Genomic DNA, 24,603 nt, shown 5'->3' on the forward strand with positions numbered 1-24,603 from the left:
TTCCCAAAGGCACACCACCTCGTATCACTTGACGGGTCAGGAGTTCAACATATGAATTTTGGGGGTGCACAGATGATATAAGATAAAAATTGCAAAAGAAGACAAACGGGGAGTTCATGGAGATGTTCATTGCAGTATCGTTTATTATGCTGCAAGATGATAAACAACCTAGATGCCCAGTAAAAGGAGAACCACCAAGAAAGGTGTATGTCCTGTTCCCCGTGTGGTCGGAAACAGAGCAGAGCCAGGGCACCCTTGGCGGAGACGCGTCAGTGCACACAGCTGCGGCCGGCGGGGTGGGGGGATGGGGGGGCCTGGCCGGGCGAGGCTGCGGGAAGCGCACCCCGCTGTCCGGCTGGTGCAGAGGCGGGGAACCTACCGCCTCTGTCTGGTGGCGAGCTTACTCTAGCGGACTCGGAAGAAATCAAGTTGCGTGTCCCTCCCGGAGGCCCCGCAGCGCGCCAGGGCCCGGCCCGCGGCTGCGCGCTGCGGCCCCGCGTCGTCCGGCATCCGGCACCGGGTCTGCGGGCAGCGGGCCGGCGCGGGCGCGGGGAGGCCCGGCCGGGCGGGCCGCGGCGGCCCAGCTCCCGCCATCTCCGCGGGGCGCACGCAGGCGGCGGCGGGGCCGGGCGGGCCGGCGGGGCCGGGCGACGCGGGGGCGCGGCACGGCTGTCCCCGCCCCGCACGCTGCTCTGCCGGGCGGCCGGGAGGGGCGGCGGAGCGCGCGGGGCGGGCGCGGCGGAGCGCGCGGGCGGTTCTGGCCGGGCGGGAGCGCGGCTGCGGCGCGGAGCCGGGGGCGACGGGTGGGCGGGCGCCCGCCTTCGCCTGCGTCGCGGCCTGCGCGCGGGCCGTCGCCCCCGGGCATGCGAGGCGGCAGCTCGGCCGGTGGGCCCGGAGCGGCGCTGAGGCCGGCGGCGGACGGTAACGGGCCTGGCGGGCGCGGGGAGGGCTCCGGCTGCCCGGCCCGGGTCGGGCTTGGACGGCAGGAGCGCGAGCGGCGCTGCGGGTCCGGGAGGCGCTGGAGGGCCCGGAGGCTGGGACCGGCCGCCGTAGTTAGGGTCCCCGGGGCCGCAGAGTCGGGGAGGGTCGGGGGACCGGGGTGGGGGTTGGGCCGGCGGAGAGGCGGCCGAAGAGCCGGCGCAGGTGCCTGCCCTCCTGTGAGGTCCAACTCTCTCTCCCCAGCTCTACCCACTTTGGCCTGGACCCAATCTCCAAGGGCTAAAAATATTGCCCGGAGGCTCCTGAGCGGAATCAGATCGCGCTAAGTAGGGCACAGCGGAGAGGCGACAAAGCTCCTGGGCCCCAGGGCCCGCGGAGCAGACTCTGGAGCGCGGTCCCGCCCACGGGCGCATCAGCGCTGGCCCCTGCCGGCAGGTGAGCGGCCCCGGGCGCCGGTCTTCTGAAGTCGCCCCACGACCGAGCAGCTGTGCCCGCCCGGGCGTCTCCCTGCCCAGGGGACCCTCAGTGTCACCGCAGGCTTTCCAGGGGTCCCTCGATGCCCTACGAACCACAGCTGGAAGTTTCCCGCTGCAGGAATCACTGTACTAACAGGTAGAGAATGTAGGACTCGCTTTATGTTAGAAACATAGTAACTCTCTTCTTCTTTTTATAAAAAAGAAATTCATTCTGTATCTCTTACTGAGAGAGGATCTGTGCCAGGCTGTTTTATGTGAGCACCAGTCTGACCCAACAGGGCAGGGAGAAAGGCTTTCTTGTCAGTCTCTTTGGGCCCTGCCTGCACCTTTAAATCAAACAAAATAGCGGCCTTTGATTCATCTGAAAGCAGACACACAGCCAAGGAGCCTGAACAGGCACCGCCTGTAGGCCGGGAGCTCAGGTCAGCAGGTTGTGTTGGCGAAGTCTGGAGTCAGAGCTGGGGCTCTGTTATCCCGACCCCCACTTTTTTGTGGTGGGGATAGCATCAGCTAGGGGGAGTATCATCTGTACCCTAGGGGCAGAGCTGCCACCAGGACCAGGCAGGGACCAGCCCTAGACGTGAGTCTTGGCCAGGATAATAAGATCAAGGTTGGGTCAGGAGCCACAGCTAGTGCTGGGATCTGAGGCTTGGAAGTTTGCTTTTTACTGGAGTCAGGCAAATAGGTCTTCCTCAGGAGCAGCCCCGGGGAAGGCACCGGGGCCTGTGGCGGGAAGACCACCAGAGGGACCGCGCTCGCTGACACTGCAGACGCTGTCCTTCCTGCCAGGTGTGTGTGGAGGCCAGCATGAAGCTGAAGAAGCAGGTGACGGTGTGTGGGGCTGCCATCTTCTGCGTGGCCGTCTTCTCCCTCTACCTTATGCTGGACCGAGTGCAGCACGATCCCACCCGACACCAGAACGGTGGGAACTTCCCCCGGGTGAGTCACGCCCGGCTGCTGGTTTCCCGCATCCGGGCTCAGGTTATAACCCTGCTGGAGAGTCCTGTCCTCGCAGGACAGGAACGACCCTTCCCAGTCGGCAGGTTTTTCAGAAACCCAAAGCTAAAAACAGTGACGGCAAGAAGAAAGAAAAAAAAATGGCAGTGTGTATCGCCGCTCTGTCCTCCTGAGTTCTTGGCAGACATTGCTAATTGATTGCAGCATTCTTTCCCATTAAGCCCTGATGCAATCCTCAGCCCGGCGCTCCAGGCAGGCGACCCAGGTTGTTGAGAGTAGGTATGTGACATGGAAGCTTTGCCATCCACGAGCTAGAGAGCGGGTTCCCGTCCTCAGTGGTGACGTGCACACCTCCCCTTATCTGGCCAGCACCGTCCGAGCCTGTAGACTCACGGTCTGGCTTCGACTGAGGAGGGAAGGATCACAGTCAAGTCTCAGGTGGTGGACCCCAAGCAGGGACCCGTCCCTGTGGCATTAGGAGCTGTGGGTGACAGCTTTCTGGTCTTTCGGCAGAGCCAAATTTCTGTGCTGCAGAACCGCATCGAGCAGCTGGAGCAGCTGTTGGAGGAGAACCATGAGATTATCAGCCACATCAAAGACTCCGTGCTGGAGCTGACAGCCAACGCGGAGGGCCCGCCCGCCCTGCTGCCCTACTACACAGTCAACGGCTCCTGGGTCGTGCCACCAGAGCCCCGGCCCAGCTTCCTCTCCATCTCCCCTCAGGACTGCCAGTTTGCTTTGGGGGGCCGGGGCCAGAAGCCAGAGCTGCAGGTAAGAGCCAGAGCTGGCAGGGGCCCGCGTGGCTGTGGGTGGGGCGCTGAGCTGCCTTCCTGCCTGGCAGATGCTCGCCGTGTCAGAGGAGCTGCCATTTGACAACGTGGACGGCGGCGTGTGGAGGCAGGGCTTTGACATCTCCTACGGCCCGCACGACTGGGACGCCGAAGACCTGCAGGTGTTCGTGGTACCCCACTCTCACAATGACCCAGGTGAGGGTCCTGCCGGCCCTTGGGAGCTCGGGTGTGAGTGGGCTTTCTGATGGTCGGCGTAAGGGGGGACAGTTGGAGAAGACGGGGGTGTCCTCAGGGGACCCTGCGTTGGCTCCCCAGGCTGGATCAAGACCTTCGATAAGTACTACACGGAGCAGACCCAGCACATCCTCAACAGCATGGTGTCCAAGCTGCAGGAGGACCCGAGGCGGCGCTTCCTCTGGGCGGAAGTCTCCTTCTTCGCCAAGTGGTGGGACAACATCAACGCCCAAAAGAGAGCGGCAGTCCGAAGGCCAGTGCCAGTCGGGGAGGCACGGGAGGGCTGCCGTCTGAGCCTGAGGCTGTGCGGGCAGGTGTTGGGTGGGTGCCAGGGTGGCAGGAGGGGGCACAGGGAACCACGGCAGAGATGAGGAGTGACGGCCGAGGGGGAGAAGGCGAGAGCTGATTTGAAGGTCGCCGGCGTTAGAGAAATCACAGTTGTCTGAGCATAAGCAAAGAGGAAGCGCGGGGCTTCCCCTTGGAGGCACGGGTGGAGGGCTGGAGACAGTAGGGCCGGGAGAGGAGGGCCACGTGTGTTCTCTTGGTCTTGGGTTCGGGTGGACTGGCTCCGAGAGGCCCTGACATCTTCTGGTGGTCAGGACTGGGCAAAGGGTCCCCGCCCCACAATGAGTGTGCGTCCTTAACCGCAGGCTGGTGGGAAACGGGCAGCTGGAGATTGCCACAGGAGGCTGGGTGATGCCGGACGAGGCCAACTCCCACTACTTCGCGCTGATTGACCAGCTCATCGAAGGACACCAGTGGTTGGAGAGAAACCTTGGTAAGTCCGGGCCCAGAGTGTCATGGCGGGACACCGTACAGCATGGGCACTGGCAGGGAGTGGTTGCATTCCAGACCGATTCGACCAGTGCGGCAGGTGCGACAGCATCTGTCCACGGCCTGTGAAGCGTTCAGGGCCTCTCTGGCTCCCGTGCCCTGCCCAGGTGCAGCCCCACGCTCTGGCTGGGCAGTGGACCCCTTTGGACACAGCTCCACCATGCCTTACCTGCTCCGCCGTGCCAACCTGACCAGCATGCTGATCCAGAGGGTGCACTATGCCATCAAGAAGCACTTTGCTGCCACCCACAGCCTGGAGTTCATGTGGAGGCAGACATGGGGTAAGGCCAGGTAGGGTGGCGGGGTTACCGCAGCGTGGTCTTCCCCGGGGAAGAGCAGGGATATCAGAAACAGGACCCCCACTGCCCTTCAGAGCAGGCCCACAGGCGCTGGCACGGGCTGCCACAGGTGGTCTCGCCACTTCTGGCCTCGGGGTAGGGGAGGATCACACGGACCTCTGGCATTGGAGGGGCTGCCGTCTGTGCCGGGGGCCTCAGCCTGGCCTGTGTGCACCCCCTGGAGGAGCTGTGGGCTCCAGGGTCCCCCCGTGTTCTGCCCCCGGCCTGCACGTCCTCTCCAGCCTTGAGTCCGGCCACAGCCTCGCCGCCCGCCAGGGCTGCCTTGGCCCAAGCAGGTCCTGACGTCCCCGCGCCCAGCTCCAGGGGCTGCGGAGCTGCTGGAGGCTGACGTGCGGTGCGTCTTCTGCAGACCCGGACTCCAGCACAGACATCTTCTGCCACATGATGCCCTTCTACAGCTACGACGTCCCTCACACCTGCGGTCCCGATCCCAAGATCTGCTGCCAGTTTGATTTCAAACGCCTGCCCGGTGGGCGCATCAACTGCCCTTGGAAGGTGCCCCCCCGGGCCATCACAGAGGCCAACGTGGCAGAGAGGTATCTGCCGCCAGCCCCGGGCTGGACGCGGTGTCTCGGTCTTGCTCCACAGGGGACCTGCCACTCGGGGGTTGCGTGGTGCAGGCCACGTTTAGGAAATGCAGGGCGGGCTCGGGTGGTGAGTTCAGGCCTGTAGCAGCTGCGGCGGTGGCTCCTTACTAAGTCTCCTTGAAGACCCAGAGTGGCTCTCGGCAGCCACCTTTCCCAGAATGCCTTTGTTTTTCGAAATGAGTATGTCTTCCGATGGCCTGACAGATTGCCCGGGCCAGTTGCATAACTCAGAAGTGAATGATTCTCAAATTAGGACTAGTTCCTTGCAAATGTGAGATTAAATGTGCCTTCACTTAGCCCAGGTGTTCTGACTTGGCTGTGAGTTGGCCGGGACCCTCAGCGTGCAGTGGGCCTGGAACCCCGTTCAGATCCGCCTGTGGCCCCAGCAGACGGCCTCCAGCCTCTGGGAAAACGGACTGTTCCTTTTGAGGGGCCCCTAAAGATGTCACTCTTGCTGAAATCTGCCCCCCGGGGAAAGTGCTGGCTAAGAGTAAACGGCAGTTGAGCCAGAGCCTCGGCTAGAACAAGTAGAACTGGTTTTCGTGTTGCCATGCTCTGATTTCCATGATGTCCAAGAGGTGAAACATGTGACCAAAAGGGAAAGAAAGTGGTCTTTTGTTTCCAGAAATCTAAATGCTGATTCCAGGCAAGAATCTAGGCTATTTGGGCCTCATTGTTCTGAGAGCAGCCGCTGTGATGAGGGAGGCTAGCCCAGCCTTACAGAGAACAGGCCGGGAGAGAGAAGTTAATTTTCTCCTTCGAAAGTCTTAGGAGACTGGCGAATTGGGGAAAGTGGCATTGAATTAGGGACAGAGTCCTCTCCTGAGAACACAGTAGAAAAGTGTAAGCTAGGCCAGCGCCGTTAAGAAGATTAGTGACTGGGCCGGTTAATAGGCTGGTCTAAAGACAGGAAGGGGCTTCTAATTATGTGCTACGGGCCTCTATTTTTCTGTTGACTTTGCCAATAATTCGAATGAAAAAGAAAATAATTTCTGTTTATATATAGTTTCCATTATGTGCCAGGCACTGATCTAAGTGCTTGATAAATACTTGTTTATTTTTGTTTGTTTGTTTGTTTTTTGTGACAGAGTCTCTCTTTGTTGCCCAGGCTAGAGTGAGTGCCGTGGCGTCAGCCTAGCTCACAGCAACCTCAAACTCCTGGGCTCAAGCAATCCTCCTGCCTCAGCCTCCCGAGTAGCTGGGATTACAGGCATGGGCCACCATGCCCGGCTAGTTTTTTTCTATGTATATTAGTTGGCCAATTGATTTCTTTGTATTTATAGTAGAGATGGGATCTCGCTCTTGCTCAGGCTGGTTTTGAACTCCTGACCTGGAGCAATCCGCCCACCTCAGCCTCCCAGAGGGCTAGGATTACAGGCGTGAGCCACCGCACCCAGCCCATTTCATTTTAATTCTCGTAACATTCTGTGGGTACATGCTGATGCCATCCTCATTTTACCGGAAACTGAGCTCAGAGAGGTTAAGTTACTTGCCCAAGGCCACCCAGCTAGTACGTGCAGAGCTGGTGCTGGGGTCACGTGGCTCTGGAGTCCAGGCTGTTCTGTGCTGTGTGTGCAGCGCCAGTCACTGGTGGGCAGAATGACGCTGGAGTATCAGAACCACGATCCCAGACAGGTTGGGATGTGGATCAAATCTAACCACGTGAGATTTATTAGATATAAACGCAAGGTTCTTCCCTTAGCTTCAGAAAACCGAGCATGAAAGTTCAGGGCAATAGAAGGCACCTTGCTGAGCCACATGCGCAGAGAACAGGGCGACTGGCAGGTACACCTCGGGGTGACAGCGGGGCTGCCGCAGTGCCTGGGCACACGCACGCTGCTCCCATGGCGGTGCCGGCCTCCCCCCAGGGGGTGCGATTCTGTCTTCCCTTTGGGGGTTGGCCTGTTCTGGACCCCCGTGTCCAGCGCTAGTCCCTGACTCAGGGACAGTGGCCGCAGAGCCACCGGCCAGCGGATTCTAAATTGTCATGTAGGGACTAGACAGAGGAGCAGAAAGCTCAGGAGGACGACAGCGCGTCCCCAACGTGTCTGAGGATGACTACGGGGAAGAGGACTGGTTGGTTCCATGTGGTGTCAGAGGGCACAAGCGGGGGTCAGGGGTTGGAAGCTGTCGGTCACAGCCTAGCACAAGAAAGAACTCTGGTTGTCGGAACTGTCCGGAGGACACTGGGCTCCCCGGGGCCGGGTTTCCTATCTCGGGAGGGCCCCCCTGCAGGCTGAACGACTCCCCCATACGGCGGTTTCAATTGGCTCTTGGAGTGTCTCTGCTTGGTGACCTGTTATGGCGGGGACTTCAGGGTGGCCGTGTCTTCTCCTGCCCCAGGGCGGCCCTGCTCCTGGACCAGTACCGGAAGAAGTCCCGGCTGTTCCGAAGCAACGTCCTCCTGGTGCCGCTCGGCGATGACTTCCGGTACGACAAGCCCCAGGAGTGGGATGCCCAGTTCTTCAACTACCAGCGGCTCTTTGACTTCTTCAACAGCAGGCCTGACCTCCACGTGCAGGTGGGGGCGGCTCCTGCCCGGGGCCTCCGCGGGGCTGCGGCCCGGCCCATTGCTCCCGTGCCCAGCTCCAAAGCGGAGGGTCCCTCCAGCTCTTGCGCAGGGCCCCTGTCGGGTCGGAATTCACTCCCGGGTCCCCCCCCCCCCCGCTTCTCTGCTAGGTCTGGAAGGGTGGGGTGTGCAGTGCCCACCCTCGCCCCAGCTGCAGCACCGGTGGCCAGAATCCCCGGGAAGTTCTGGAACTGATGGCAGGGGGTCGTTGGGGTTCCCACAGGCCCAGTTTGGCACCCTCTCTGACTATTTTGACGCTCTGTACAAGAGGACCGGGGTGGAGCCAGGGGCCCGGCCTCCAGGCTTTCCTGTGCTGAGTGGGGATTTCTTCTCCTACGCGGACCGGGAGGATCACTACTGGACAGGCTACTACACTTCCCGGCCTTTCTACAAGAGCTTGGACCGGGTCCTGGAGGCCCACCTGCGGTGAGATGGGCCTTTGAGTCAGAGTCGGCCTTTGGGGTGGGGGGGGGGAGATGGCAGGGCGGCCAGATGGGCGGGCCGGGGGGAGCGGCGGGGTGGGAGCTCACCGCGCTCTCCGGGCAGGGGGGCAGAGATCCTGTACAGCCTGGCCGTGGCGCACGCCCGCCGCGCCGGGCTGGCGGGGCAGTACCCGCTGTCCGACTTCACCCTCCTGACGGAAGCTCGGCGCACCCTGGGGCTCTTCCAGCACCACGACGCCATCACCGGCACCGCCAAGGAGACCGTGGTGATGGACTACGGGGTCAGGTGGGGCCTCCTCTCCCCGTCAGCTCCACAGCCCCCGCCGCCCAGAGGAAGGACATGGCGGGTGGGCAGGCCTGCGCGGCCCCCGCTCACTTTCTCCCGTCCCCCCCCCCCACTCAGGCTCCTGCGCTCGCTTGTCAGCCTGAAGCAGGTCATCGTCAACGCGGCTCACTATCTGGTGCTGGGGGACAAGGAGGCCTACCACTTTGACCCCGAGGTGCCCTTCCTCCAAATGGTGAGGCCCCCGCACCTGCCTAGGGGCCCCCTGGCATGTCAGGTCCCAGCCCAAGAGCTGCAGAAGGAGGGTGCCGCTCCTCTTCCCCACCCCCGCCCCCGGGGCGAGTCCTGTGCTCAGGGCAGCTGGTGGCCACGTCCAGCACAGGCCGGGGGGTGGGGTGGGGGCGAGAAGGCCGAGCCCCATGGTGACTCTTCCCTTCCGGCCCGCTGGGTCCCAGGATGACACCCGCTCAAGTCACGACGCCCTGCCGGAGCGCACGGTGATCCAGCTGGACTCCTCACCCAGGTGAGCCGGCGGGCCAGGCCGGGCGCAGAGAGGCAAAGCCGCCCGCCGGCTCTCCGCCCCTCCGGCCCCCAGTGTCGGGGACACGGCAGGACCCGTGCCCTGGCCACCGTACCTGCTTCCCCCGCCCGGGAGCCGCGGCCTCCTGGGTCAGCCTGCCCTCTGCGCACAGGTTTGTGGTGCTGTTCAACCCGCTGGAACAGGAGCGGCTCAGCGTGGTGTCCCTGCTGGTCAACTCGCCCCACGTGCGCGTCCTTTCGGAGGACGGCCAGCCCCTGGCCGTGCAGATCAGTGCGCGCTGGAGCTCTGCCACCGAGGTGGTCCCCGGCGTCTACCAGGTGAGGCGGAGCTCGGCAGGTGGGCCTGGGCCCCGGCCCTCTGTGCCCGTCTTTGGCCCCGCCCGCCCGGGACTCCACTGTGCCCACCAAGCCCAGCTTCCCGCCCTCCTGCCGGTGGCCCTGCTCACTCCCCAGGTGAGGGCGGGCGTCCTGGGGAGAGATTGCCCAGAGGAAGGTCACTCCTGGGATTGGAGGGTGTCCCTGAGAGCAAGGAGAAGGTTGGTCTGGTAACGACAGTAGCAAAAGTAGCAGTTATAATGCCCTGTCTGTCATTCAACACTCATTGAAAGCTTAATGTGTGGTGCCACTTCATAGTTTTTCTTTTCTTTTTTTTTTTTATAAAAGGCGGGGGTCGGGGGCAGAGTAAGGTTCCATTTCCTTTTCTTTTATTTTTTTTTTGAGTCAGAGTCTCACTCTGTCACCCTGGGTGGAGTGCAGTGGCATCGTCATAGCTCACTGCGGCCTCAAACTCCTGGGCTCAAGTGATCCTCCTGCCTCAGCCTCCCGAGTAGCTCGGACTACAGGTGCACACCACCATGCCCGGCTAATTTTTCTATTTTTTGTAAAGACGAGGTCTCGCTCTTGCTCAGGCTGGTCTCAGACTCCTGAGCTCAAGCGATCCTCCCGCCTCGGCCTCCCACAGTGCGAGGATTACAGGCGTGAGCCACAGCGCCCGGCCATAGTTTTTCGAATATCCTTCGAGAGTCATAAATTTAGTCTGATGAGGACGAAGGGGCAAGTAATCCCACCCCCACCGTCAGGAGGGGACAGAGGTCCCGCGTCAGCAAGCAAGTGCCTGGGCCCCAGAATCCCAGGCCCGCGTCCAGGAGTGAAGCCCAGGCGTGGCACCTGCCTCCTCACCCCCCACCCCTGTGCCCGCAGGTGTCTGTGCCCATCCGCCTGCCGGCCCTGGGCCTGGGTGTGCTGCAGCTGCACCTGGGCCTGGACGGGCACCGCACGCTGCCCTCCTCCGTGCGCGTCTACCTGCACGGCCGGCAGCTGCCCGTCAGCAGGCACGAGGCCTTCCCGCTGCGCGTCCTCGACTCGGGCACCAGCGACTTCGCGCTCAGCAACCGATACATGCAGGTCTGGTTCTCAGGCCGCACTGGGCTCCTCAAGGTAAAGGCCAGGGGCCGGAGCAGCGGGCGTCGGTGGGGCGGGGCAGCGCTGCCCCTGACTGACCGGCCGTGGGCCGTCGGGGCTCCGAGCCGGCGGCGCGGGGAAGCCGGCGCGGCTCCTTGGGGAAGTCCGCCGCGCCCTCCCAGGAGGCAGGCCTGACACGCCGCTGTGGGGCCAGGGGTCAGGGCTGTGTTTCTTGGCAGAGCATCCGAAGGGTGGACGAGGAGCAGGAGCAGCGGGTGGACATGGCGTTCCTCGTCTACGGCACCCGCACGTCCAAAGACAAGAGCGGAGCCTACCTCTTCCTGCCCGACGGCGAGGCCAAGGTACCCTAGAGGCACCTCAGAAGACCCGGCAGGCCCTGGGGGTCTCAGCACGGAGAAGGCGGGGGAGGGAGCACAGGCCTTTGTCCCGCCTCGGTGGCCTCTGGGGGGCGGGGGGCTGGGCCCCCTCTCAGCCCAGGGTGGGGCCAGAGCTCGCTGGGAATGAGGACTCCTCTTGCCCAAGCCTGGGCCGGCCCCGCCCTGCGTGGCTCTCTTGCCGTGGGTTCAGCAGCCACCTGCCCTTCCCCCAGCCCTACGTCCCCAAGGAGCCCCCCGTGCTGCGTGTCACCGAAGGCCCTTTCTTCTCGGAGGTGGTTGCGTACTACGAGCACGTTCACCAGGTGGTCCGGCTTTACAACCTGCCAGGTGAGCCCTGCGGACGAGGAGGGATTCCGAAAGGAGGTGTGGGCTCCACAGGCTGTGATACCTTCCTCCTCTGCCCCTTGTCCGTGTGCGCATCTGTTCCCAGCATGTGTGTCCTTTCCGACAGGGAGGCTTAATTCTCCTGGAGGAAGGGCCGTGCAAAACTGCCCTGGGAATGCCCCAGGAGGGTGGGCGAAGCCTCGCCCCAGCCCGGCTCGAGTCCTCCCGGCCCCGTCCCTCGGGCTGTGGCTTGTTCTCACACCTCACGTTGTCCCTGTGCCCAGGGGTGGAGGGGCTGTCTCTGGACATGTCGTCCCTGGTGGACATCCGGGACTACGTCAACAAGGAGCTGGCCCTGCGCATCCACACAGACATCGACAGCCAGGGCACCTTCTTCACAGACCTCAATGGCTTTCAGGTGACCCTGGGCTGGGGCCAGGGAGACCCCGCAGAGCAGAACTTGGGCTGTGTCGTTCGCCTGGTTTGCCTCCGCTGCGGGCGCTGGGGGTGGTCCGCCCTGATGGGAAAAAGGAATCGAGGCGAGAGCGATCGGGGACTCCTTCAGACTGGGGACCCCTCGGGGCCCAAGTGGCGCCCACGTGCCCTTGACCTGCTGGCCTTGCCCCGCAGGTGCAGCCCCGGCGGTACCTGAAGAAGCTGCCGCTGCAAGCCAACTTCTACCCCATGCCGGTCATGGCCTACGTCCAGGACGCGCGGTGGCGGCTCACGCTGCACGCTGCGCAGGCCCTGGGCGTGTCCAGCCTCGGAGACGGTGAGTGGGAGAGCAGCGCCGCCGCGGGTGTGGGGCAGGAGGACAAACCACCCCCTCCGCCTCGCCCCTGTCCTGCCTGCGTCGCCGCCACGCTGGCAGAAGGGGCAGGCCATTCCCGGGCCCCATGGTCACCCCAGGGCACAGTGGGAGGCGGCAGTCGCTGCCGTCCTGGCCCCAGTGGAGGCAGAGGGTAGTGAGTGTCTTGTCGGATCCTCTCAAGAAGCATCAGGTAGCCAGGCGCGGTGGCTCACGCCTGTAATCCTAGCACTCTGGGAGGCCGAGGTGGGAGGATCGCTCGAGGTCAGGAGTTCAAAACCAGCCTGAGCAAGAGCGAGACCCCGTCTCTACTATAAATAGAAAGAAATTAATTGGCAAACTAATAAATATAGACAAAATCAGCCGGGCATGGTGGCGCATGCCTATATTCCCAGCTACTCGGGAGGCTGAGGCAGGAGGATCGCCTGAGCCCAGGAGTTTGAGGTTGCTGTGAGCTAGGCTGACGCCACGACACTCACTCTAGCCTGGGCAACAAAGCAAGACTCTGTCACAAAAAAAAAAAATTATCAGGTGCCGAATGGTGATTCTCAGCTAAGGCGTGCAACCCTCGCCTGGCCAGGGATGACAGTAGGGACGGTTTGAAAGTGTGCTCAATGTTATAATGAAATGTTTAGGAATGGAGAAAAATTCACATGGTTTTCCTAGTAATGGTCATTAAACGAGAGGGTGACAAAACAAGAGCATAAGGAGCACCGGCCTGGGGTCGGAACTGGCTGCCTGGGCCGCTCCAGGCGGGTCCCACAGCCTTCAGGGCAAAATGAGCAGTTTGGACTTGGCAGCCTCTGAGGCTTGAGATCCTCTGTCCCTGGGACAGAGCCTGGTCAAGGCCGTGCGTGTGGCCTGGTGGCTGGTGTGGGGGCCAGACTCGCTGCAGAGCCAGGGTGGGGTGTGGCCCTGCCAGGAGCAGCCTGTCCACCCCTTGACCCCTGTGCCAGGGACCCGTGTTAGGGTTTGGGACATCTTCCTGTGATTGCTCAGGGTAAAAGACAGCCACTGGGGAAGTCAGAGTGAGGGCTGGAGAAGGGGAGGGGAGGGGAGGGCATCTGGCCTATAACGTGTGGGAGACGGGGTGTGGCCCCCAAGAGCCTGCAGAAAAGGTGCTGGGAAAATCCTCCCCCCAACATCTGCCAGCTGTGCAGCCGGCCCCGTCCCCCCCCCCCCACTCTCAGCGAGAAAGCAGAGGCGGTCCTCTGCCCAGGTGCCACCTACCCGGTGTCTGCCTGCCTTGCCATGCGGCTGTCCTAGCCGCAGCCCTGCTCCGGAGACGGGGCAGCGGAGCTGCAGTCCGGCCTGCCGGGTGCTCTGGCTGCCTCGGGAGAACGGGCGGGAGAGCATGTGTTTGCGTCGTGATAAAATCTGCCCTTGGCCGGGCGCGGTGGCTCTCGCCTGTAATCCTAGCACTTTGGGAGGCTGAGGCGGGTGGATTGCTCAAGGTCAGGAGTTCAAAATCTGCCCAACTGGTGAAAACCTGCCCGATGAGGGAGTCCGCAGCAACACTCTATGGCTGCTTATTTCGGCGTTTTGTTTGCTCGTTCATTTACTTTCATGTAGCCAGTGTCAGTATAGTTTCCTGCCTGGGTGCCTGGGCCCAGTCCCCACTCCCGAGCACCAGAGCTTGGGGTGGTGAACTGTGGGGTCAGCATGCCCCTCGGGGCTTCCGTGTCCTCATCTGTAAAACAAGGGCGCGGGCCGCCCTTCCCGCAGCTCCGGGATCCCGTGACGTCTTTCCCTCCCCCCTGACTCAGCTCCTTGCCCGTCTCACTGTGCTTGTCCCCTAGGGCCTGGTGGGGCTTCTCCTTGCCAAGGTCGGGGCCTGCCTGGGGCTGGGGTGGCAGGCCGGGCTCACAGTGCGCTCCCGCAGGCCAGCTGGAGGTGATCCTGGACCGGCGACTGATGCAGGATGACAACCGGGGCCTAGGCCAGGGGCTCAAGGACAACAAGAGGACCTGCAACCGGTTCCGCCTGCTGCTGGAACGGCGAGCCGTGGGCAGCGAGGTAGGACCTGGGCCTGGCACCCAGGGAGCCAGGTCACACCAGTCCCTGGGGGTGGCCCTGGGGGTTGCAGCCTAGGACTTGAGCGTGGCTGGAGGTGAGCAAGGATGGAGAGAGCAGGGGGACAGTGTGGTGTTTGCCAACCCATGTTCTACAGCCTGGCACCTCCGTCCCGCAGCAGCACCCTGTCCCCTCCCGTTCATCCCCCACCTTCTTCTGGGCCACCCTCCCCTGCCTGCCTCTGGCCCAGGCGTTTGCTGACCCTCCAGTCCAGCGCCGCCCGTCTCGTGGCTTTTTCTCCAAACTGGCAGCCACACGTTAGGAGCTTGATCTTCCCCAGCGGCAAGAGCAGTGACTCAGAGGCGAGGGTCAGCGGCAGGACTGGCGACTGGCATGAGCTAGCTGTCCCCGCCGCCGGAGTCCGAGATGACAGAGACTGCTGCCCAGTGCCCTGGGTCTGTGGCTCAGTCACTCGTTCCTCAGATCCGTGCTGAGCATCAGCTCGGCTGGAGGCCTAGAGGGACGTGCGGATCACACTCGGCCGGCAGAGCCGCAGCACCACTGGGCCTGAGAGCCAGGCTGGCTCTGGGGCTGTGGTGTCAAGCTTGAACCCACAGGATGGCTCGGGGCGCTTTCTCCATCAGAGCCGGTGCCCCACGGTGCCGCCCTCCCTGCACGGTGACCCGCCTCGGTGTGGCGAGGGGCGTGGCTGCTGGGAGTGTGTTGCCCGTGACAGTGTCCTGCAAGCAGAAAAACAGAAAATAGGGAAGAAATGGCCTAGTGAAATCGCCCCTTTCTGAGTTGGGCAAGGTGGGAAGGGTCGGGGGACCAGTGCCTGGAGCCAGGCACCCCCTGTGTCCAGACTCCCAGGAAAACTCTCTCCAAAGGAACCGGCCTGAACGTGCTTCTGTCCCGCCTCACCCCCACACCTTCCTCAGGCTGGCCCCGCTCCCTCACCGACACCTCGGGCCACTCTTGCAGGTGCAAGACGGCCGCTCCGTCAGCTATCCGTCCCTCCTCAGCCACCTGACCTCCGTGCACCTGAACAGCCCGGCGCTGGCCCTGCCCGTAGCCAGGCAGCCGCCCCCAGGCCCCGGCCTGCGCTCCTTCCACCCTCTGGCTTCCTCGCTGCCCTGCGACTTCCACCTGCTCAACCTGCGCTCACTCCAGGCGGAGGTGAGTGCCCGCCCGCCCGGCCCCGCCCTGTCCCAGCGCCGCTCTGAGGGGCTCCACCCCTCCGCTGACCGCGTCCTGATGTCTGTCATCCAGGATGACACCCTGCCCTCGGCGGAGACCGCACTCCTCCTGCACCGCAAGGGTTTCGACTGTGGCCTCGAGGCCAAGAACTTGGGCTTCAACTGCACCACAAGCCAAGGCAAGGTGAGCAGGAGCGGGAGCCCGGCCAGCCCGGCCTGAGCCTGGGCGGCAGGAGGGAGAAGCGAGCGTCCCTCCCTGGCGTTCCGGAGAGAAAGGGAGGAGGCTGTTGACGCGCGTTTTCAAAGATGCTGAGCCCCGGCGGGGGCAGGTCCACACAAGGCGTGGCACAGCTCGAGAACTTTCGTCCTGAGTGGGGACCCGAATCAAGCGAATTGGGAGGAGCAGAAAGAAAAAGCCAGTACTCGTTCCAGCGGCACTGACGCAGGCCGCCGCGTGCCGGACCCTCTACGGGGCTCCCGTGGTCCCCAGGGGAACCAAGACGTGGTCCCAGTTCGCAAAGAGCTCACAGCTCATGGACACGGTTCCTACTCTGGGGTCCCTGGACGGGCTTGGGGGTCGAGCGGAGCTCGGCCGTCCCCGAGACTGGACGCAGGTGCAGTGGGGAGAGGCGCGAGTTGCTTCTGAGAGGGCCGCAGCTTCTGCCGGGTCCTCAGAGAGGTGACAAGTGACGTAGAGCTGTGCCACTTTGTGTCTCGGCGCCTGGTACAGCCCACACCCTCTCTCCTGTCCACAGGTGGCCCTGGGGAGCCTTTTCCACGGCCTGGACGTGGCGTTCCTGCAGCCCACCTCGCTGACGTTGCTGTACCCGCTGGCCTCGCCCTCCAACAGCACCGACGTCTACGTGGGGCCCATGGAGATCGCCGCCTTCCGCCTCCGCCTGGGCTAGGGCTTCTCGTGGCCTGACGAGACCGCCTCTCACCGTCCCGATCCGCCTCCCAGAACTGGGACAGACTGGGCGCGCCCTCGTCCTCTGTTTATTGCCGCTGCTGTGTTCGGGGCCGCCCGCAAGCCCAGCGGCCGGCAGACGGGGCAGCCAGCGAGGTCGGGGAGGGAAGGCCCCTGGGCAGAGCAGCCGGCGCCAGACCCAGCGGCCGGTGGTGAGTGGCCACCAGCGGGGCACAGGCCCAAGCGCCCGTCCTTTTCCCAAGGGCACGCGGGAGACGCCGAGGCACACAGAGGAGGTGAGGGGGGCTGGGCACGTAACCGCCAGCGCACGCCAGTGTGGCAGGGGCTGGCTCTGGGGGAATCCTGTGTTCTGTGGAGACCGCGTGTGTGGTGTGACCAGGAGGAGAGCGACTCTGGGGAGAGAGGGGCGGGGACCCAGAGTAAGCGGTGGGTGGAGGAGTTGAAGGAATCCGTGCTTCTCCGCATAGTCTGAAGGCCTTGCTGCTCTCTGTGATGGCTCCACCTGGCCCACATGCCCCGGCTCGGGGCTGCAGGGTGGCAGGGAGGACTCACTAGAGACTGTCACGGCCAGAGGTCATAGGACACTTCAGGTATCAAAACCCCTATAGGCCAAGCTGGGTGCGTGGCCTATGTGTTGCCTTGTGGGAGGGTGGCGGGGGCGTGGGGTCCTTCGCCCTACCTGACCCCGCCCCGCCCCTGTACTCTGTCCACCACCCTTCCCAAGAGCTCCTGCCCGCCACGGGGCGTGGCCCTACTTCCTCCACCCGGAGAGAAAGTGAATCCTCCGAGCCCCATGTGCTCGGGCAGCTCGAGAAGGCTTTCGGCACCACCACGCCTGGCCGTCGGGCCTTCGAAGGTCCGTCCTTCCGCAGAAACCCTCGATTCGGGGCCAGGGCACAGGGACGTGAGACCACGTCAGGAGGCGGCACGGCTGCCCGAGAGCCCGCAGCGCAGCCTCGATTAACAGAGACACATTCGCGATAGTCTCTGCAAGACGCGGTAAAGCTACTCGGCGAAATTTAAAATCCATCCCTTGTTAAAACTCTTAGTAAGTTAAGACTAGAGAGAGACATCCTAATCTAGATGAAGGTCTCTCTCAGAAATGAAGGTGCTGGCATTCTGAAGAGTCAGTTCCCAGCAAAGTCAGAGAGCAGCCAAGGGCAGCTGTCACTCGGCAACGTCCTGGCCTTGCCAGCCCCTCGATGAGGCCAGATGAGGGAGACCAGGAAGAAATAGCGTTGTCGCCGTTTGTAGACAATAACAGCGCCTACCTTGAAACTCTGAATCAAGCGAAGACCTATTGAGAGTGTTCTGGAAGCTCACCCAGGGATACTACACATCACGTCTGTGTGAGGATCTCGGTTCTCCCCACATCAGCCGATAAATTCGCTGTAATTCCAGCGAGATTGGATACTTTTTGGAATTTGCCAGGTCCTGACGTTCACTTGGGAGAGTAAATGTGTGAGGCTACTCGGACGGTCCTGAATGGTGAGTTGGGTGGCGCTGCGGTGGGGAAGAGGCGCTCGAGCTGCCGGCTGCCTTTCCCGAAGGACTCTCGCCCTGCCGTGAACTCTGCTCGGTGTGACGGGAAGCGGGTCAGACAGACGCTGGGACAGACGGAGAGTCCAGAAACAGACCCAGGGACACAGGCGATTAGGATATGGCAGGAGGACTATTTTAAATGGGGGGAAAGAAGGATTATTTAGTTAATAGTACTTTGAGACAACTAGCTATCTATTAAAGTAAGTTAAAGCTCTACCTCACAGTTTCTGAAAAAATTAGTTCCGGAGGGAAAAAACAAAAAAATAAAACTACAAAATTACTCAAGAAAATATATATTTATACCACCGGTGTGGGAAGGTCTTTTCTAAACAACATTGAAAGCTAAAGGATGATAAGGGAAAAGATAAACATTTTACCACCAAAGTGTTGAGGCCAGGTGTGGTGGCTCACGCCTATAATACTGACACTTTGGGAGGCTGAGGTGGGGACTGCTTAAGGCCAGGAGTTTGAGACCAGCCTGGGCAACATAGCAAGACCCTGTTTCTAAAAAATATTTTTAAAGATTAGCCAGGTGTGATGGTGTGTGCCCGTACCCCTAGCTACTTGAGAGGCTGATGCAGGAAGATCACTTGAGCCTGGGAGTGTGAGGCTGCAGTGACCTATGATCATGCCACTGTACTCCAGCCTGGGTGACAGAGCAAGATCCTGTCTCAAAAAAAAGAGAAAGCTTCATGACATTGGATTTGGCAATGATTTTTGGCATGTGACACTAAAAGCACAGGCAACAAAAGAAAAAATTATACCAAGTAGACTACAACAAAGGCATCTTTTGTGCATCCAAGGACACAACAGAGTGAAAAGGCAACTCACGAAATGGGAGAAAATACTTACAAATCATATATCTGATAAGTGGTTAATATCAGAATATATGAAGAACTCATTTAACTCAACAACCAAAAGCCCAACCCAATTAGAAAATGGGCAATAAGACAGACATTTCTCCCAAGAAGATATACAAATAGTCAATAACCATGTGAAAAGATGCTCAACATCACTACTCATTAGGGAAATGCAAATCAAAACCACGAGACTCCAATTCACATTATAGGAGAGCTATAATGAAAAAAAAATTACAGGCAGTGGCTCACGCCTGCAATCCTAGCACTTTGGGAGGCTGAGGCCAGAGGATTGCTTGACCCCAGGAGCTTGAGGTTGCAGTGAGCTGTGATGACACCACTGCACTCTGGCCCTGGCAACAGAGCAAGACCAAGTGGTTTGTTGGCGTGGCATCTTTACACTAGTGGCTAGTCTCATTGTTTATACAGTTGCTTGCACACAGCATCACTTTCGTCTTAACTTTTTTATTCGATTTTGAGAGTCTGTGTTTTCCCTTATGACCACGCCTCCAAAGCAAAAATTTCCTGCACAGCCAGGTGAGCCTGCAGGGAACAGAGAGGTAATTACAATGGAAGTGAAAGTAGGAGTGATTAAGCATCCATAGAAAGGCCAGACTCTGTCATTCATTGGGAAGGCATTAGGCTTCAGTCACTCAACCATTCCAACAATTATAAAGGATAATGTGAAAATAATGGAACATGTGAAAGGCAGTACTCCAGTGAAAGCATCAATTTTTACTAAGGCCAGGCGCGGTGGCTCACGCCTGTAATCCTAGCACTCTGGGAGGCTGAGGTGGGAGGATCGCTCAAGGTCAGGAGTTCGAAACCAGCCTGAGCAAGAGCGAGACCCTGTCTCTACTAAAAATAGAAATAAATTAATTGGCCAACTAAAAATATATCTATAAAAATTAGCTAGCACATGCCTTGTAGTCCCAGCTATTCAGGAGGCTGAGGCAGGAGGATTGCTTGAGCCCCGGAGTCTGAGGTTGCTATGAGCTAGGCTGATGCCACAGCACTCTAGCCCGGGCAACAGAGTAAGACTCTGTCTCAAAAATAATAATAATAATAATTTTTACTAAGCAGCATAGAGGATTAATTACTGACATGGAAAGGTTACTATTGATTTGGTTAGAAGATCAAAATAAGCTAGCATTCCTATTAGCCTAGGAATTAAAAGAGCACAATAGTTTCTGTAACATACTATTACAGGACCGGGTTATTATTATTACAGTATCACTGTATTATTCTTACCACATATCACCCATTATAGCATTATTATTAGTACCATTTATGTGCTGTTTATCAAGGATCCAAGTTACATATCCAACCTAAAGGCATTCTCAGGAATATATCTCACCCATAATCTGGGTACCAGCTGTATTTACAAGTATGGACATTGACTAGAAATAGACACCTTACATGAATGACAGAAGATGTTAATGCCTTGGAAGGGGACATTGAAAACAGGAGGTGGCTCATGCCTGTAATCCTAGCACTTTGGGAGGCCAAGGCGGAAGGATCGTTTGAGCTCAGGAGTTCAAAACCAGCCTGAGCAAGAGCAAGACCCCATCTCTACTAAAAAAATAGAAACTAGCTGTACAACTAAAAATATATAGAAAAAATTAGCCAGGCATGGTGGCACATGCCTGTAGTCCCAGCTACTTGGGAGGCTGATGCTTGAGCCCAGGACTTTGAGGTTGCTGTGAGCTAGGCTGAAGCCATGGCACTCTGGCCCGGGCAACAGAGTGAGACTCTGTTGTCAAACAAACAAAAACAGGATGGTGATCCAGAGGACTTTATCTTTAGCATTTATATGTGGTAGGGGAGCCAGAGATCACCTCCAAAGCCCCTTTAGCTCTCTTGGGCTCTCTAGCTGGATCTAGAAACCAAATTGACACCAGGCAGATTAACAAAAGTATACACATCTTACTAGTTTTACATGTATATGGTAAACTTCATAGAGTGAAGTCCAGAGAAGTGGCCAAAGCAAGATGCTTTTATACTTTTTAGACAAAGAATGATAAATTTGCAAAGACATTTCAAGACAAAGGGGATCTGACCAGGGGCAGTAAATTCCTAGAAGAGTCACTAGGAGATATATGGTGTAAAACTCGAGGAAAGAAAGGGTTACTCCTATAAGTATATTTATTCAGGTCCACTGCAGTTCCCAATTCCTAGTCTCTGGTAATAAGGATTATTTTCTTGCCCTGGTACAGGTAGGGTACCCCTTCCAGGGGAGTCCTTATGGCTTGCTGCATTCAGGAAAAACCAGGTCAGCTAACCGTTTCTCCAGTGTTTTCAACTCAAAATAATCAATGTAGCAATTCAGCATATGTTGGGAAGAAATATCCTTCACTTCTTTTATTAAAGGGTTCAAATACACAGCCGGGCGTGGTGGCTCAGCCCTGTAATCCTAGCACTCTGGGAGGCTGAGGCAGGAGCATCACTTGAGCCCAGGAGTTTGTGGTCCCAGTGAGCTATGATCATGACACAGCACTCCAACCTGGGTGACAAAGGGGGGCCTTGTCTCAAAACCAAAATTCCCCAAAACGTACTATAACCTGGGGATTACATTGAACTTTGTTCATCCGTTTATCTGGGACCATCCTGAAACTCATTTTCTTTCAAAGTCACTTTTTTGTTGCCCTTCACCTATTTTTTTTTTGTAGAGCTCCGCACTGGGACTTTCATTTGGACAAATAACTGTCGTGGTTCAACACGAACTGGCCTTTGACCTAACAATTTCCTTGTGTCCCAGATGATCGCCTTTCAAGGCGGTTTTAAGAAGCCGCAGCTGCTCAAGAGCGACTAAAAAAACCACTACCCGGCAATCCCTCCCGCCGACCCGGAGCAAAGTTCAGCAGCCGGCTGAGACTCCGCCTACCGCCTGGCTCCGACCGCCCCGGGGCCACTTCCGGGAAGTTCCTGTCGCTTAGCAACTGGAGGAATGCGCAATGTGGTAGGGCAGAGCTAGGATTGCGAAAAATCAGTTTGCACTGTGGTTTGGGGAATGGGGGGACCGCGGTCCCACACTGGCCCAGTCATGTTGCTGCTGAGGGTCTCCCATGCCCAGCAAGGGTTGCCAGTAAGCAGGTGGCACACTTCCAGTGCACCTGTCATCCCTTCCAACGCACCTGTCATCCCTTCCAACTTTCTTGACCAGTAGGGCTGTTATTTTTTGAGCACCTATATGTCAGGCTCTATCATGCACATCACCTAATCTAACCCTGGTAATCGCACAACCCATCTCACTGATAAGGGAACCAGGCTCGGAGGGGTTGAGTCTCTCAACCTGAGGGAGGTGACTCAGGGACACACAATTGGAATCCTGCTCTGCTGAAAGACAAGCATGCAGTCTACTGGTCCACCATTCAGGAGGCCAGGGAAGGAGCAGCAGTAACTTAAACCTTTACCCCAAATTCTTTTATTTTCCATAATGACTTAGAAACTAGTATTAATACAAGTCCAAGTCCCTGAGGGGCCAGAGACCCCATCATGCAAACAGCAAACAGACCCAAGACTGGGGAAAGGCAGTGAGTGCAATAGAAATGGATGGGGTGCATCTGATTCCCACATCTGGGGCTCAGCTTGGTTGGCAGGTGGCCTTCAGCGTGAGAAAACACAGGTGTTTTGGGCCTCTGATATCTGGGTTAAAGGAAAAAGGGAGGGAGCTCCGGAGGCACAGAAAATCCTGTCCCGCCTGGGGACGGCTGGAGTTGTGCCACCCATGGCTCCCAGCACTCTCAGAGTGCTAGCCCCCGCTCCTTGAACAGATGCTTTAGAGCCTCTTCCAGTTGCCGGTTTGTTCCCTGAAGCCCCTTCACTACCTGCGCTGCCCACTCGAAGTATTCCTGGACTCGATGTTCTGACCATCCTGCATAGGAGTGAACAGAAACCTACTCATGTGATGTCAAGGACAGCACTGCCTTTTGCCCACTTCCTGGGGGCTTGCTGCAGGGCCGCCAGATGAGTTCCTGATGGAATGATCCGTGCTGGAAACTTCCCCTTGGTCCAGCTATTGTATTTTTGCCTTACGAAAGAAGATCAAAGAGTGGTCTAGTAGGATTAATTTGGGGAATTAACAACAACGCCCGGGCTTTTTCAGAAGTGACCAACCTGTGTCTTCAGAAGGGGACACCCCTCCCCTTTCCCTCAGAGCGGGTAGGAGAGCATACCCTCGGGGGTGCAGCGATTCAGGTCCCTCAGATTGTACAGCTTGTCTGCCAGCTTCACCAGTTTAGCCCCGGGGCTGCTGTGAGGCGCCTGTTCCACCTGCAGCCGCTTCCTCTCCATCTTGGGCAGGGTCTTGTCGTCTGTCACCTCCTCCACCAGGCGCCGCACTTGGGCCCCAAAGTGCAGCTCCACCTCATCCAGGGTGGTGTCTGTGTCCTCCACCGTGTCATGGAGCAGGGCCGCCTGGGGACGGGCTCCCACTCAGCCCTGAGGCGCCAGCCAAAGGGTGCCTACTGCCCAGGGGGGCCCCTGATCCCCGCCCCAGCCTCCCGGCAGAGAAGGGGGAGTTACCTGCAACACCGCAATGTCGGTGATTCCCGCCTCGTGGGTCAGGATGCGAGCCACACCTGAGGGGGGCAAAGCGGGAAGTCAGACGGGAGGGGGCCCCCAGGCGGCGTGTTGCGGGTTTTGGAGACGAAAGTGGCCCCTCGCTAGCTGGGTGACCTTGGGCAAGTCCTTTACCCTCTGTAGGTGTCGACCGTACAAAGGGAACAGTCGCGCCTGCTGCCCCGGCTTGTGTGAGGCTTACTCGGAACCCCGCACAAAGCCGGTACAGGCAGGTGCTCAGGTGCACGCCCTCCGCGGGTCCTTCCCGGCCCCACCCCCCAGGCGCCGCGGCGGTTGCTCTCGGGCAGGCGCGCCCACCGATGGGGTGGTTGATGTAGGGGGTCCCTTCGGGGTCCTTCCGCCGCTGCTGCCGGTGCTTGCGAGCCGCGAAGTCGGCAGCCTCCAGCAGCTGCGCCGCCTCGGAGCCCATCGCTCGCGTGGGGCGGGCAACTGCGGCCGCGGGGGCCCGGGCGGAGCGTCTATAGCGCCCCCTGGCGCCGGGGAGGCCCGGGATGTGGAGACTAATTCAACCGGCAGCGCTTGGGCCCGGCCAGGTGGCGCCCTCTGCGCTGACGTCCCCCGCACAGAGAGCAGCAGGTGTGGGAGCTGCCTTCAGCATCGCAGCTCCTGCTTCAGTGCACTCTGCCGGGGGCACAAGAACGTAGCCTGGCTCTCTGGGAGCCCACAGTCTGTGCAAAGGGGGCGGACAGACAAATAAGGCAGTGGCCGCACAGTGTGCTGCGTCCAGGGTGGGACGGTGCAGAGGACTGTGGGCCAGAGGAGAAAGAGCGATTCACTTAGCCTCAGAGTCAGAGACAGCTTCGCCCAGGAGAGGCCTCTCTGCTCATGTGAAGACAATCTTCAACCTGTCCGTGCTCTGAACATTCTCAAAGGGCTCTAGAAATAGTTCTCCCTGCAGGGATGGGCCAGGTTGCTGTGGGCAAAGGAGCCTCACTTGTGGGCCCAGGAGACCCTAGAGCCTGACCTTCTGAAAAATTGGAGCCTACCCTGGGGCACTGCCTAATTGCTTCCAGATTTAGGCTTCCTGGCAGCAGTGATGTTTCTGCAGGAACTGCCTTTGTTCTCAATGCTGGAATTAAATTTGCATTGCTTTCTTGTGTCATAAGGTCTCCTGCTTCAGTAGCCCGGCACCTACTGTGTGCCCCTGGGGTGATGAGTGTTGTCACTGCCATTCTGGGAGCATGATGTTGCTAGGCCTGAGTAAGCACTAGAATAACACTTAATTCTGCTGGCTGGTGGCCTTGGGCCTTCTGGAGAAATTCCCTGTTTTAGGGAGGCAGCTATGAGGAATAAAGAGTAAAAAAGACCTGGAGACCCCTGAAGAGGTTCCCCGGGCAATGGGGTTGGCTGTTCGCTAAGTATAAAACTCCAATCAGACAGGGAGCTTTTGTGTTCTGGCTGGTAGTTGGGGCAGATGAAGCTCAGGGGGAAAGTTAATGAAAGGACTCGCTCTTGGTTTTCAGCTAGTCTTGGTGGCTGCCCCGTTGCGGAGGTTGGGGAGGGAAGCTCCACACCCTGGAACCGATGTCTCTGGGGCCTGAAA

At 59.3% G+C, this 24,603-nt stretch overlaps 2 protein-coding genes across 7 annotated transcripts; one reads left to right on the forward strand and one right to left on the reverse strand.

Moving 5' to 3' along the window:
• Positions 1-723: 723 nt before the first annotated feature.
• On the forward strand, positions 724-17,924 carry MAN2A2 (mannosidase alpha class 2A member 2). 3 transcript variants are annotated; one of them, XM_076004731.1, is made up of 24 exons: positions 724-921; positions 1,183-1,551; positions 2,205-2,354; positions 2,886-3,143; positions 3,214-3,358; positions 3,479-3,650; positions 4,048-4,175; positions 4,339-4,512; positions 4,940-5,126; positions 7,521-7,698; positions 7,970-8,172; positions 8,293-8,475; positions 8,593-8,707; positions 8,928-8,995; positions 9,165-9,330; positions 10,213-10,449; positions 10,653-10,775; positions 11,024-11,138; positions 11,420-11,553; positions 11,766-11,907; positions 13,826-13,959; positions 14,938-15,132; positions 15,226-15,336; positions 15,908-17,924. In XM_076004731.1, the coding sequence occupies exons 3-24, from the start codon at positions 2,223-2,225 to the stop codon at positions 16,058-16,060; spliced, it is 3,453 nt and encodes a 1,150-aa protein (XP_075860846.1). In that variant the 5' UTR covers positions 724-921; positions 1,183-1,551; positions 2,205-2,222; the 3' UTR covers positions 16,061-17,924. The 3 variants fall into 3 exon arrangements, with proteins under 3 accessions (XP_075860846.1, XP_075860848.1, XP_075860847.1); XM_076004733.1 differs by having other exon boundaries at positions 2,907-3,143; XM_076004732.1 differs by having other exon boundaries at positions 1,183-1,374.
• A 2,888-nt stretch (positions 17,925-20,812) lies between these two features.
• On the reverse strand, positions 20,813-23,530 carry HDDC3 (HD domain containing 3). 4 transcript variants are annotated; one of them, XM_076004736.1, is made up of 4 exons: positions 23,358-23,527; positions 23,004-23,059; positions 22,655-22,895; positions 20,813-20,982 (listed from the first exon to the last, which is right to left on the reverse strand). In XM_076004736.1, exons 1-4 carry the CDS (start codon positions 23,467-23,469, stop codon positions 20,963-20,965), a joined length of 429 nt encoding a protein of 142 aa, XP_075860851.1. In that variant the 5' UTR covers positions 23,470-23,527; the 3' UTR covers positions 20,813-20,962. The 4 variants fall into 4 exon arrangements, with proteins under 4 accessions (XP_075860851.1, XP_075860849.1, XP_012618744.1 ...); XM_076004734.1 differs by lacking the exon at positions 20,813-20,982 and adding an exon at positions 21,881-22,375; XM_012763290.3 differs by lacking the exon at positions 20,813-20,982 and adding an exon at positions 21,881-22,353 and having other exon boundaries at positions 23,358-23,525.
• Between the last annotated feature and the right edge of the window lie 1,073 nt (positions 23,531-24,603).

Source organism: Microcebus murinus, chromosome 7 (genome assembly GCF_040939455.1).
Source record: "Microcebus murinus isolate Inina chromosome 7, M.murinus_Inina_mat1.0, whole genome shotgun sequence".
Classification (NCBI taxonomy): domain Eukaryota; kingdom Metazoa; phylum Chordata; class Mammalia; order Primates; family Cheirogaleidae; genus Microcebus; species Microcebus murinus.